The 15631-nt window shown below is 35.1% G+C and overlaps 1 protein-coding gene across 3 annotated transcripts in view; it reads right to left on the bottom strand.

Annotated features, from left to right (window-relative positions):
* The window catches only part of LOC149771945 (uncharacterized), a 35291-nt gene extending 22547 nt beyond the window's left edge, over window positions 1–12744 (bottom strand). Inside the window, exons 1-3 of one of the 3 annotated variants that reach the window (XM_089948064.1) lie at window positions 12640–12744; window positions 1888–1952; window positions 796–1086 (exon numbers count right to left, since the gene is read on the bottom strand). In XM_089948064.1, the coding sequence (XP_089804190.1) occupies window positions 796–1086; window positions 1888–1942 (346 nt within the window). In that variant the 5' untranslated portion in view covers window positions 1943–1952; window positions 12640–12744. Of the gene's footprint in view, window positions 1–795; window positions 1087–1887; window positions 1953–9573; window positions 9767–12639 lie in introns of those variants that run through there. The other 2 variants (XM_089948063.1, XM_089948065.1) reach the window with 2 other exon arrangements.
* Between the last annotated feature and the right edge of the window lie 2887 nt (window positions 12745–15631).

Here is a 15631-nt window from a genome sequence, read left to right as displayed (position 1 = left end):
GTTGTACTCAATGTATGATCAGGTTTTGGGGAACCAAGCCAGTGTCTTTACATTGTAACGTAATTTGTCCATTTGAATGCGCAACTGGATTCCGCTCATACTGTTTGCTCATGCGTACTTCTCCCAGGTAAATTGTATGTGTTATTCATAAGTGATATAATAGAAATATCAAATGCAACGCCAGTCATTCATTTTATACCCAATATTACTGACTCTGACATCTCATTATTTTCAAGACATACATTCTTGCACTGGCTAGTTATCTGTGAATCTTACTCTGATGTCTCACATAAGCTACGCGGTGAAACAGACTAGCGTGTTAACATGGCTTCGTAGTGTATACGCACTTACCTCAACAGTATGACATCTACATTTGGCGTAGTAGGCATAGCTGGAGAATGTTAACCGAAATACTTAAAAACATCAAAACGTCGGTGACCGGAGTTGATATTTTGTTGGATGTAGTTTCTCTCTCCCACTAAGTGGCATCAAGAAAAACATTGTTAAGCTCTTCAGAATGAAGTGCAAGAGACATTGCGCTACGTGAACACTTTAAAAGTGATGTAATAGATGGATTGAAAGCATGAAGTGATGTAAACTAACACGTCATTGCCTCCAACAACCAGTGACTAACCAAGTCATACTATTAGAGAACAGACAGCGAGGTGCAAATGATCGTCTGGCTTCAAGATGCAACTGAAACCAAGTAGGATGTGGTCTATTATATACTCATGATACTGATTGCTCAATCCAATAAGAACGTTCTTGCTAGATAAATTAATTCATAAAACTCACCATCTACGACTAATTCAACTTCACGTCTGTGGGAAGACTGAATATAATATTTTCCTTCATATGCTTGATCCATATTAGCAATCTTAATGTCTCTATTACCATCCATAAATATCTTCGTGTAATTTAGTATCCTCCACTTCGCTATAATGTCTCCATTCTCAATTTTCCATTTTACAATAAGACTGGCGTCTTTGACCCCGTTGATATATAGGGAAACGTCTTTGGGCGAATTATCTGCAGTTGCATTTTCAAACAAGGGAACCAAACTATTTCGTTGAACCAGTCGTTTTTCTGAAACATTGAAGAAAACACAATAGTGTATTGTTTAGTACCATCGCTAATTCTTTTGACACACTAGCTAGGACATAACAGCTATGTGAAATGGGGTAACGTGGGTCAGGCTCCATCAAACATATGTAGGAATTAGAAAGTAAAAGCATCATTAATGCTAGACGAAGATTGTTTGCATTATATCTTCTTTAGATATTCGCCTTAAGGACAAAGGCTGTGGCTGAATAAGGTGGGATACATTGAAGTCAAGATATATAAAAAGCCACAATTTTATGGAAATATACTGAGTGATTCAAATGGTGTGTCTGTACACTGACATAAATCGCTGATTTGTATTTGCCCAATGATCTGCTGGAGGGAACGTGACTATAGTATGTGGAACATTGTCGAGGATAGATATATAACTAGTTAAAGTTTATTTCTATTTTTGAATGGTTTCTGCGTTATATCCCAAGTCATGGTACAAAACATATATTTGTATTCTTCTTTTTAGACATGTTCACACTGCGGCAGGAGGTTCATGTACGTATGAGACACACCAGCCAGTCGTGATATATTTTAATCAAAGTTTCTTTAAAATCTAATGAGTGGGTTGAACATCATAATCCATACAATGATACATTCAATCATACGTCTACTTGTTGAGAGCCAAATCTGAGCAATTTTCGATTCAACTTTGATATTATAGGAACATATAATTACAGATGTTTCCCATGAAGACATTTTCGCCACCGGCAACGGACAGACCCATTGTGGTGACATATATAAACTAACACTAATAACAGCATGTAAACAGCATACCTGAAAAGACTCCGACAAATACCGTGAGGAGAAAGTTGCATATGAAAAGCGACATCGTAATTGATCTGAAATAGAAAATGTGATCCACGTAAAATAGATGCAACTGGGTATCAGTAAGTTGTAGGAGTAAATTATGATCCCAGGTCTTCTCTCCGTATCCTGTTAACTTCTAAGCTGATTAAAGAAAACCTGTATTATTTCTCAACACTTGCCATCATAGAAAATTTCATACTTGCAAAGTAACAGAGTCAGACAGAAAAACCATTATATGAAACTGTCAAACCCCTCAAAATAAATTTACACATATGCAGCAGAGTCATTTAATATCAAAGCTTCCATGTACAAAATCCATTAAGAATTTACATCCAGTGAATAACATCTGTGAATATGCCATAACTGTTGCTTTGTATGTAGGATATGAATTGTTCTTATTTCCTACAAGCAAAAGAAGTTCCCACCTCCTCTAAGCTAGGTCATGCTGATATTTTGTCCCTCTTCCCTAGGAAATGCATATGATCACATCAGCTGCAACGTTTTATTCAAAGGATAAATCTCACCTAAATAATGGTGGGTGAGTAGGTTTTTATGTCAAGAGTGCGTGGGAGGAATAACAACACTATAAATCGGTATGAAGAGACCCCACGGCTGAGATATAGTTTGATCATAAATGTTTTGTTAATTTTGTCACTTACGACCTTACTCATAGTTCATAAGTTGAATGGTGTAATATATATGTTGAAAATGCACTCCAAGAAAATGGAAAACAAAACAAATTTAAGATGCTCATGCTGCTCAGATCCATGAAACAAACTAATCTATATGAAATGTTAACTTTGAAACAGAGGTAACAGTGTCTGGTTGAAAAACGGGAGTGAAAATTCTACTAGGTATGTCTCTTTTTACCGCTCAGTCAGAAGAGTCTGACATGTTCATATAATATAAACCAGCATCGATTTTATCAAGTCCTGGCTGGGTAGACGATTTCGTGCATGTCACCCCCCACTATGTGTGGCAATGCACATATTTGGTCTGTTTGAATAACAATATACATATTCTTTTTATGTAACCAACATCTCACATGGCACGGACCAGACGAAGACCATGCTGCTGATGTATTTAATGAAGCCCTGGTTTAGTCAACCTTGGTATCGTGGATGCACTTTTAGTTTTCTCCGTTTTGCATATTAAAGAGTATAGAGCAAACGTAACATTATAATTGAAAAACAGGTAGTTGTAAATGTGTAACAAATGGATTAAAACCAACAATATCTGCACCACACCAAACTTATTGCTAAACGTAATGATGATGAGGCAGTAGATATGGAGCAGTTATTGTCCTATGCCACAGTCTAGGTGTCAGGTATTAACACAGAGTGTACTGCCAATAATTGAGAAAAATAGTCAGAGAAAATTAGAAAATTTTCTGCAATTTGAAATAAGGTGTATACAAAACCTTAAGCGTGATCATAACATCAACAACGTCACAACATACGTTAAACATTGGAGAGACAACTGTTTCAAGATAATTTAGAAAACAATCGATCTTGTAAAATATTAAGGGTGTGTTAACACATACCGTATGCCAGTCTTAAACTTCAAAATGAAACTAAAATTGTGCATCCAAGGTGTTTTGCTCGTAGATTATGTGTAGTACGCAAGCAAGCCAATGGCATCAACTGCACTATATGTCCTAAAAAAAATGATTGTACATTGTAGCAAAGATATAGCGCCATTAATTAGGGACAGAGTTCTGTTAGAGCTAATAATGTGTTGTTTTTGTGTTTTTTTATTTATTTTCCAAACATGATATTGTCCATGTATAATTTTGTTGCAAGGGGCAGAGTATGCCGATCTAGATCAATGGTCTGTTCTGCGCACCGTACATGCTACATTATAAACGTTCGATTTGTCGATGTATTTTCAAAAGGTTCCTTGGGTTAGGAAATATATGCACATGGAAAACTTCAGTAGAAATATCAAAAAGGTTGATGATACCAACGGACACAAGAGGATTTGGTTTTATTCTACATTTATTGAGTACATCTGACAACGTAATAGTTATGCTAGGAAGTTATTTGCCTTTATAGTACGAACAGTGGAGAGAATTGCGACTTACCTCGATGCTGTTTTCATATACAGTCAGTGAAAGTTTTTGTTTTCGTGGTATTATGTATAATAAACGATGCCTAAGGAAAAAAAAAACGTATTAAGCTGGCTGTCACCATGCGCTAGAGAAATACACATGAACTTGTCCAAAGTACACTAACTTTATTAGACATTGAAGCTGGGAAAGTTAATGTTGCCAGAGTAGACAATACAAACTTGTCAAAATGCAATAAATAAATTATAAACTTTCAAAACAATGACACGAAACGTTATCATCCTTTGCTTCTAACAAATTTAAATAACTATACTAACTGGTGTGTATAATTTGTGGAGTTCTTATTCTTTATAAATCTAACCCCGTTTCAAGAAGGAATAACACTGTAGAACTAAACCTATGTTTCGCTTGCCACTAGTATGAGCTCGACAGAAATTATATTGCCGGTCTATATGAGTGTCTTTGTCAAGTCAGATAATCCTGTGACTTACAATCTTTACACCCCTAAAGGTATTTACAATGAATGATCACTACACTTACTAGTCTTGAAAGCCGACGGTAATACAGAATGAACAGAATGGGTGAGCAGACTATTTTGTACAATAATTGAATGCACTGTTATATGCACCTAATGCAATATCTAAACACCGCACCAGCATGAGTTCAAGGTATTACATTTCCTTATCTGATATAAATTGTTGTAAATACGTAACTTATCGAAAGGATATCATCTTACATTCTTTAGACTCAGACGCTCATGGCTAATTCTAACGATGACAACGTATCGTGGTTTATTTTACACTGTTACCTCGGGTCTTTGCTTTTTGCAGCAATAACTAAAAATCTTCACGTATATATGAAACTATATGCCTATTTGTTTGCAGAGGGAACGATATAGTTATTATGTGTGCACATGTCCAATTTGTGAGAAATTCATTGTTGATGACTTGGTTTCTCATTACATCTGAATGCATAACAAATGAATGAGTGAGACTGCATTGTATGTGCATAACATTTATCGATGAATTCCAACATTGCAAAATTCAAGTCTTTCCTATAACGCTAATATAATGTTATAAGGGTACCATGAAGTGTGTAATCTCAGACACACATGTCCATGACAGATGGAAGGATTACGAGTAGATGAAAACAATCTTCAAAATAATGAAATTGACGACTTATAGATTACTAGTATTGTATGATAGACATATGGACAAACATATTTAAATTGACGACAGAAAAAGGCACATCAAAACGTCTAGTCTAACACCTGCATAACGTTTCAATGATTTTGAAGTTCTACTCTTCATATGAAAGTGAGAGTGATGAACGGAAGAATGAAAACATATATTGATCAACCTTATTCCTGTACTCCTGAAAAACGAAGGGTGAATTATGCACCGACTAACTGACTACGAATCACAACTGTTTAAACTGATGATTTCTTATAGCATAAAGCACATCATGTCCACTTGTGTAGTACAGGTACGTGTATACAACTCATTAATGACAGTTTACTTACTGTTGACTTCTGATCGGAAACATAAAGTGCAAATGATAAACGGATAGATAAACAAATATATATACAAAATATTGACTGTGAACATCTAATTTTGCATAAGCCATTATGCCTTAGTAAAGCTGACTGAATTTAACTTTATAATGGGAAATGGGAACACAAACTACATCAAAGCTTGACAAAACATGATAACAAATTAGCAAAACAAAAGTTGGAAGGGTAAATTAATGTGGTGTTTTGTTGACATTGCGTTAAATTTATTTAACATTACTAAATAGCTTAGGATACATTTAATATTACATGTATATAAATGAGAAAAAGAAGTGACTTAATTGATGTTCGAACAATTTAATCCATAACCATATCATGCTAGATGCAGAGAGCACAACTACTGTACAACATCTTGGATTTACTAATGCTCGCGTAATCTTGAACCGCAAGGGCAACAGACAGCTCTTGCTCAGAGTCATTGATCACGTTCTCGAAACGCTGGAGAAATAGGACAATTCAGGATCTGGAAGGCTCTAAAGATGTTCTCAGGTTGTGATTAACATTTCACTGTATCAACCGTTTTGTGGATCCAGTTACATACCAACAGCAGACAAGGTACTGCAAAGGTCGGTTGTAATTGTAAAAAACTTCGATAATCGTTGCTTTGAAAGGCGATTTTGTCGGCGTTTTATATCCAGTCAAAGACAATCAAGAATTGCCACGAAACTACAAGCAACACATGGATAGTCTCAATTTGGTGATATCGAATTCTCCGTGCATGCTACCAATGCCACACGGAACAAATTTGAAGCACTTAACCCCAGTACCGCTCTTAGTGTGTACAGTTCTAAGCCTTTTACTCGCTTGAATGTTGCAATGGAAACCCATGCTCACAAAGACACAAATACGTCTGATATTGATCAACAGTGCAAGTCACTGATCAAATTCCATGCAGGATTTGTAATATATCAGTACGATGTGATGGAAAGACATATTATATTGTATAGAGCGCAAGCTCATTAAATACAGTTGATGTGTTTCTCAGATCGATCGAGGTCAGAGAGAAATGGATTCGACAGCAGCTCAACGCACTAGCAAAAGGAATTATGACGGATGATAACATTGTTGAGTTTTATGCATCCACTCATTGCTGGATTTGTGAGAAAATAAAATTACTTCCAGCGATCACATAATTTATAATCCCTTCCATGTTACTGTTAAGTACAGACATGTAGCATATAAATCGTGTAATTTACAACCAAGAATTGACACCACCAAAAATAAAATCCCAGTGGTGTTTCATAACTTGCGGAGGCTGAAATGGCCACTTAATAAAGAAAGCAGTAGCCACAACATCAAAATCACCATTAACTGTGATACCCAACAACATGGACGTTTCGATTGGGATAATTGCAGTTCATTTTTTCGTTCAACGTCGCCAGTGAACTTTTTGGATCCAGGTCGACTGGTAAAGACTCTAAAGTGTCTATACTTGCTAATGATCCGATACTCAGTTCATTCATTGCCATTTGATTTCAAACGTATGCGTCTGATATTTGTGAATAATATCAGTTTTTGGGTTGGTATATCATCATTCCAGATGATACACAATTCTTACGTGTGGGATATGATATCGCGCCTAACATTGTGGGAATTACTTCAATAACTCAGGTTAATTTAACTTGTGACCCCACGAGTGCTGTCCGTGAAAGAAGTTCACAAACAACATGCATACTTGTTCTGGGTTATATTCTGTTTAGCTTTTCACCTACCCGTGTATCCTGGTGATTTGATATCGATTATGCCTGAAGCATATTGGTATATTCAATGTCATACTAATCGGCTGAACCATATTGGTTTTTCCCTGTATATCAATACGGGCACGTGTTGGATCTACGTAGTGCAATATTGACGTTGCAATCATAGCCTGATATTTAATAATAATAATAATAATAATAATAATAAAATAATAATAATAATAATAATAATAATAATAATAATAATAATAATAAAAACAATAGTAATAGTCGTGCGTGGACGCGAGAAATATGTTCGTGTTATTAATGCTAGAAAACCTGTGTAAGTGGCCTATTATGGTACTTGGCGTGGTGATGTTTTTGGAATATGTACAGGCTCACCAAAAGCTCTCACATCCTCGTCATCAATGAGCACGTTGCTAAACTAATTACCAAGCAAGTCGTAGAGAGTATTAAAACAATTGGCATTACAAGCATTTTGATCCAATCGAGACAGATTACAGCGATACACGAGCACCATCAAAGCAGATCCAATTACATTGCCACCTACACAATCAATTCCGCCTACAGTTAGTAAAATTATTAGCGAGGTCCAATCAACATCGAATGTCAGATTCGGTGATTGCGAATCTGGCAATGGGGGCCAGATTTGCACTGCGTTAAAGAAAATACATGGATAGTGGCTCAGTTCAAATATATGTTTTATTCAGCATTCGACATGAGAGCGCCTGCGTTAGTTGATCAAAGAAAGATACATTTTTACTATTAATGATATCGGGCTAGAGACCCCAATCAATTAAAAATACCGCAGAAAACACATTTCCTGACAGACCAATGAGACAGCTCAATACTGTACTACATGTATTCAATTTGTGAAGCTGACGACGATGGAAACTACTTCTGTTTGTGGTTGTGTACACAAAAAAAGAATATTTGCGAGTCTAGATTGGTTAAGAACATAAAACTAGACTTGGATGTTTTGACTGCAATAATTAATTAATCTGATTATAAATTAGTATCTGATAAAGGTGGGCTATAGCGGCTTCTTACTCTTGACAAACACCCAACACTCCATAAAGGGAGTTTACTTTTAACATCACCATATTTTAAGGTTGTGTTGGCACCCAACTAGATTTATATATTGGCAAATATATCGTCTCTGCATTATAAAGCTGTTGTCCTAGACAGTGACTTTTTCTATTCTGGATATATTTGCCCTGGAAACCAAGACGTGGATTATGTACGAACAAACAAATAGGCCACAACATTACATACATTTAAACTGAAGTTGAAAATACTGAAAAGTATATATGAATCACTAGTATAAGATGTACCCACTTTCACTACAATGATGAATTATTTGCAGTTAGGCTCCTAGAAAGAATGTGTCAATGATTGACAGAGGGACAAAGAAATAAATGAACAAGAATCTTAAATGTATTGAATCTGATGAATGGATGATATCAAAAGGCACATAAGTAACACAAGTCTGTTACATATATCAAAATTCTCATAAATGTCTTAAAATGAATTGCCACATAAACGAAAGTGAATATGAAATGGATAAATGCAAAGAAAAATGGAAAAACTATCAATATATATATTGATGAAGTGAGCTTTGTTTAACATGTGCATAATACGTAAATGACATGCACCAAAATGATTTTGCAATCATGTTTCTAGAGTATAAAAATGTTACAAGGGGGGCACATTACGTTTTGGGAGACATAATATACTACAATTGGAGGCATCTGGTGCCCAGGGTGCAATACTGGATATATTTTATTTCTTAAGCTTTGTACAATTTCCCATTTTGTAATTAAGTTGGGTTAAGTATAAAAATATAATTAAGCCGTATAATACGCATAAATTTAATATGCACTATGATTCATGCAGTTCCATGGAAGACATGTGTCACGGAATTAGTCAACATGTTTTATTGTGTTTTCTCATGATGTTAAGTTTGTCCACATTTAAAAATTAAACGTTCAAGAAACTATCGGATACAAGACACCCTTTCAAAACTATTAAATAGAACGATTAATCCATTCAACTTGTACCAAATGTGGACCAGGAATATAATAGCACACACACCACTCCATCAACAATTTAGGGTTTACTCAACATTAACGCAAGCAATAACGTGCTAATTGTCTTTTAAAAACGAGCTATGTTTTACCAGTGTTGACGACAAGGGTTAGGTACTAATATCAAACATGACGAGCATACTTCCTGCACCCGCAGTATTATCACATTGCTGAATGTTGTTATCGATAAAGTATGCATTTAAACAAGAAAAATAGTTAGCTACTACATACCACAAGCAAGCACGACTCTAACGTCCAGTTCAAATTCACTCAGTAGACTATGTGAAAAACAATCCTTGAATTAACACATATACACCTCAGGTAAATGTCCGAATGGCTTTGTGACAGCTTACCTAACAGTTTAATGTCTTCTGCCGGTATTGTATGAATACTCGAATAGACACTAAAATCTGGTATAGGCAAAGATAGGCTTACCTCTATGCAATGTATGCATATTACGTCATCAGAAAAACACGTACCCACACCTCTTCAAAGGTCACGTGTAAGTTGGCGAATATTCAGGTAGGAAAACACATTACAAGGTCACATTGTAACAGATAAGAGACGACGGTGCATATATGGTGTTGTTTGTTTTGATATTTGACCTGTCTGGCTCTTGACCTTTGCCGTTAGGAAACTGTTGAATTGAATTGATACCCCATAAGATCTGTATAAAAGTTATCAAAGCTTTTACAAACGTTTTACCTTGTGCAACTTATTCAATATTCCGCTCTTTGTATTCTTTAATTTCATTGTAATGCGATATCAGTCTTAAATCTTCAATCTGGTTAGCTAACTACATAATTGTACTCAACATTTTCTTGAGTTTGTATTTACTTGGGTCTACATAACTTGTCGTCATAACTGCCTTATTTATCTTTGAAATAGTATTGATTTCAGTCATGTTCAATGTAAGCCCTACCTTTTTGTCGGTAGAATGAGTTCTAACGGTACAAAAGATATTTGTTGTGTGATCATGACCCTGTTTAAAAGTGACCTTCTGTGTTTATTCATTCATTCCTAATGCGGCACTAAGTATATATTTCTTGTTAGAGAATGTGTCGCGTGATATTTCACATGAGTACGTTAAATTGAAATATATTATTATCTACCTATATTATGTTATATTGAAAACTGTTAGGTACATCCTATTTTGCACAGAACAAAAAACAACAGCTCAGTCATATTTTAAACAAATATATAGCATGTTGTATTAAAGATTCATTCAGTAATGTTTAGTGTTTTGTGTGTAATTGCATATATTTTGAAGAGGACATTAGTTTGGTTGACTTTAAAATGTTAGTCACACGAAAATGTAGACCAGCAGTCGTAACAGTAATTTCATTTACACAGTTATAAAGAGAGAAAATATATATGCAAGATTTAATGTAGGATTTGAAAGAAAAAAAAAACATTATTCGGCTAAAAATGCACTGCAGACAGGAGATGAATGGCCAATTTTGAGTCCGTACATGTGAGACCTGATTTTAGGACTGCATTTCCATGCTGACAGTTAAAAGGCATCAAAACAGTAAAAGGAAAGAATATAACTAATAAAGGTGTATGTATACTAGCTAGTAGCGGGTGCTTAAACGTATATACATTGTTATCTTCGTGGCAAAAGTTGGGTATACTGTTTCGGACAAATATCAGTATGATATTTAGGGAGCAGTATAAATAGTGCAAGGAACGGTACCATCAGTTACATCACTGCCAAGCAAAGCAACAATATAATATAGGTTTTCTTCTAGCACTGCTTACAACCAACATGACTTATTATATATTATTACTTCTCTCTATTTTTAAACTATGTTTTATTCTGCCATTGCGTTTTCAATCTGAACTGTTTACACGCTGTGTGGCTTAAATTAGTATTTTAGGGATTTAACTATTAATACTGGCTGATTATGAAAGCGCTACAGAAATAAAACTCCCATAGTTTTAACATATCTATAAAGACCGTGAAATCGTCATTTCGCTAGAATAAGAATTGAATTGCTTTTGAATGTTCACATATGGTATTCATTGGGAAATAAATGTCTAGGTTCAGGCTTTCTTTTGTCTCTTCTCGATCTGTTAGTCTCATTTTAGGGTTACCTTTGACATTAGTAATACAACATTGTGTATCATATTTATTTATATAGGTTATCGGTTTTGTCAACATTTCAGAGGGAAAGAGGGAGATTTAGAGAGGGAAAGGGTGGATGGGGAGAAAGGGAGGGAGGAAGTGGTGGGAAAATGGGACGCTTCTGAACGTTAAGGAGATGTATCCTGTATATGTACAATCTCAGTAGGTAACAATTTATTGGAGGCATGGGTTGAGCGAATCTTTGCTGAATGAATATCGATTCCCTGCTTTGTTTATATAGTCAGATGCTTCGTGCATTGTTTCATTCAATCAGAGTCCAGCATTTTCGCGGCATGTCATACAAAATGGTAAACATATCTTTCCACTTCGCCTATATAAAGCCTCCATGATGACAATGTAAGAGTATATCTACGAAAACATAGAAGAACAAAATTGGACTTAATACACTACTCTATCTCGTACCTATCTGACAGGAAACATAATGTTAAAACGTTATCACCAGTGATTAGTTAAACGGTTCGTTGCACATTCGCATAATCTCGTTCAAACCTAAATGAGTCCATACTCAAAGCAGAAAAAAACCCAACTAATTTATTAAGATACGGTTTAGGTTATTTAGTCATAAAGATCCATTAAACCCACATCATTTTGAAAAGAGAACTGTCTGTCTATGTGTGCGACCGCGTGTGTAAACTGTATGTATCTACGTGAGAAAGAATAGACGATCTAACCAAAGATGGTTGATACTAACAAGCATTTATTATATGCTGTTTCGTGACATAACCAATTCTGGCAATACATAAATAAAGAGTTGTCTTCGATATATTTGGTGAATAGATAGCGATTAACCCAATAATAAACAGCCGACCAATGTTCGTTTATCCCATCAACATTCTAATTGTTCCCCCAAAGACTAACATACATTTCTTTTTCAGCGTTTATCATCCATTTTGCTATGGATTGACAGGTTGTCAGAAGATCATATGTCCATCCCATCTAGTGAGTCTATGATATTGTTATGTTTGTTAAAACAAAATGATTGTATAGAGTAAAAAAAGAAAGAAGTAGAATAGAAAAAAGAAACTGTTTAAACTAAACTTACAATATGCGTTATATTCAACAGTTTCTTACTGTATCTATTCTTACGAAGGTAATAATTATATGAGTACATAGCAATTCACTTTGACCATTAATAGACTGTTTACTACTATTATGGCAGCTTATGCAATATCCGATTAACTCTTCTAGTATGGTACGTGTCTAATATACACACAAATCTTGCTCGGAGTTGGCGAATCATACCTGTAAACATCACAAGCAGATAACGTCAATTTAACAAGAAATATACCTGGACCTATTTAAAAATCGTCTTGAATAGTTGTTAAGTATTCGAACAGGAAGTAAATAACATTTACACGAATACTTGCTACTAGGTAATAAGTAGTATAGAGGGATCCCATGGGTATGTTGTAATAGGATATATAAGATTCGGTCGCTATGGGATTTCAATGAATTCTACTCGAGGATGGCACTATAACATTTTATGAAGTTTAACATTAAGGTATACAGTAGGACACAACAAGATAACATGGACATTGCTAACTATGGGGCTGATGGGAATTTAACTTTACGATATCACTATTCGGGGAATACAGCATGGGCATAGGTCAACATGGGACATATGGGAATTTAATACGGTCTGTCACTTTGGGTCTTATGGGAATCTAAAATCTATAGTTACATTTTATTTTCGGTTTATATGAGGCTTATGATAAATTATGATGATATGTCATTATGAACCGAGGAAGTTTTATTTTAGACTCAAGTGAATCGCTTAGTAACGTAGGAGATAGTGCTTAAAACTGTGCTATATATTTTCCAGATTTTTTGATAAGTGAGATGCGACTAATCTCAATGAGCATCTCATATTAGCATATCTTTATCTTCACATTGGCATGGATGCAGCATTAAAAGCGGACAGGACGGATAAAGGAGTATGTATTTACCCTAACGAAGATAAATCATAAACATATTTCAGTAACAACAATTGAAGAGCCCAAATATTAATTTCACCTTTTGGAACAATTGTATCAGATCAATACATTTATACGTTGATAAAGAGAGAAAGAGATGAATGAGGGAAGAATGATAGGGGCAGGGTGAAAGTTACAATAACTAATCCACGCAAATGACGAAAACATGCAACTACTTTATTACCTTTTGCACGTGTTAACTCTGTTTCTTCAACTCTTTGTGTCTACTCAAAAACCATACACTGCGAATTCCGTAGGAGTGAACACAACGAATTGCAACAAACTGTCATATCTTATGGCATAATCAATAGGTGACACTGTATTTGCAATCAATTATGTGCAACTAATGTTTATATAATATGTAGCTAAGAATATCTACGTGACTAGAATAACTTTGTTTTCCTACATACACATTAAAAAGTTCAATATCGGTAAAAGTCCGTGCATAAATAATATCCTATACATTTTAACTTACAGTTATCACCAGCACAATTATTAAAATCAGCATCATTACATCTAGTAATAAATCCATTGATTCAAAATCAACCAGTGCCTTTGAGTTACTTCAACTCCTTTTGACTACATTTTGTACGTGTATATTTTGTCATTTTTCTAATTGTTTGTATACGTATCCTCTTCCAACAGTTGTGCAGACCTTCCACCTAGCGATATTGTCCTGTTCTGATGTTCATTTGTTTAGTGTGTGTGTGTGTGTATGATTTGGATTTTTAAAGTAACTGTAAGAAATGTTCAATCATATCACTACGATGTCTGCAGTGTGACAGTTTATAGTAATGTCTAGCACTGGGGCATCATGCCGCAGACATGTAGCATGATGTCTCACCTAGTCACATTATCCTGACACCAGGCAGACCAGTCTTAAAAATATCATCGTAATGCTGAGCGCCAAGCGATGAAGCAATTAGTACCTTTTTTATAAGTCTTTAGTATGACTTTACCGGTAATCGAACCCATGACCCCCCACATCCTATGCAGACGCTCTAATCAAAGGGCCACCGGATATTTATTAACAATCTGAATCCAACACTACCATACTAATTTCCGATAAGGTTACATAGCGTTTGTCTAAAGAACTCATTTTAAACGTATTACAAGTGTTTTAAAGATATGCAGCACAAATTCGTCCTCTCAAGACGTATGGCACTGACATGTTTAACATACAGAAGCTGCCCATATTTCGAGCCAAAAATGAACTTACGAGGAAAGTGTATCACAGTACAAAATGAGATGTTCTACAGTTAAAATGTTTGCTAACACATTATACAAGCCAAAAAGAAAACAGGCATGCCCACCCGTGTTGTTCAAATATATTTTAGCCAAATGTTAAATATATAATGTAACAGCATGGATCTCTAAGTGATGGGTGGAAATTTGACATGATGGGTTACAATGGGACATTGAGGAAATTTACCAGTGCGGATGGGTTTATATATCAGTGTTTAGAATATATATGGGGTTGTAATAAAGGTTAACACGGTGAATGTTATGCGGAATGTACAGTATAGGAATAGAACATAAATGGTTACAAACAAGCATGCCACGAGAGATGGAAAAATGCCTACCTAATAATAGACCAATGATTATTCGTAAAGTATACATAAACCTTCCCAAATAAAAAGTTGTAATCCAATACACGTTGTACAATTCGATATCATTCTTACAAAACAAATTGATGGTGGTTGGAGGAGATATATGATGTTGGTTAATCTCATCCTTACTGACACCACCAACATGCATTAACTAAACGTTGTTTTGAATGGTATGATCAACACATGTTCCTAATGACAAAATACATACCAATACACACAGGAATGAACTAGACTTCCAAATAGATCAGAAAAGACAGGAACAGAATAACGTTCTTATAATCTTATGCCGCTCTCTTATAATCGACTACTCACTCTGAAAACTTGACGTTCAAAACTAGTTGTATGATAATATATATTTTAGATTTTAAGTGCTGATTTAAGTCACTGTCGTCTACCTTTCTGGAACTTTTTCCTCCTTTCATGCCCACATATCCAGAGGTGAATGAGACGTACATGTGCCCCAACGAGAGGACATACATTTGGGTAACATAATTTATGACTAAATTAATAATTAACAAAACCGCGAGTATAACAATAATATATACATGTTTGTCAAT

The sequence above is a fragment of the Sinohyriopsis cumingii genome, unplaced genomic scaffold (assembly GCF_028554795.1).
Source record: "Sinohyriopsis cumingii isolate HCF-2022 unplaced genomic scaffold, ASM2855479v2 utg001564l, whole genome shotgun sequence".
In the NCBI taxonomy this organism is placed as follows: domain Eukaryota; kingdom Metazoa; phylum Mollusca; class Bivalvia; order Unionida; family Unionidae; genus Sinohyriopsis; species Sinohyriopsis cumingii.
This window is presented reverse-complemented; position numbering and strand designations above follow the sequence as displayed.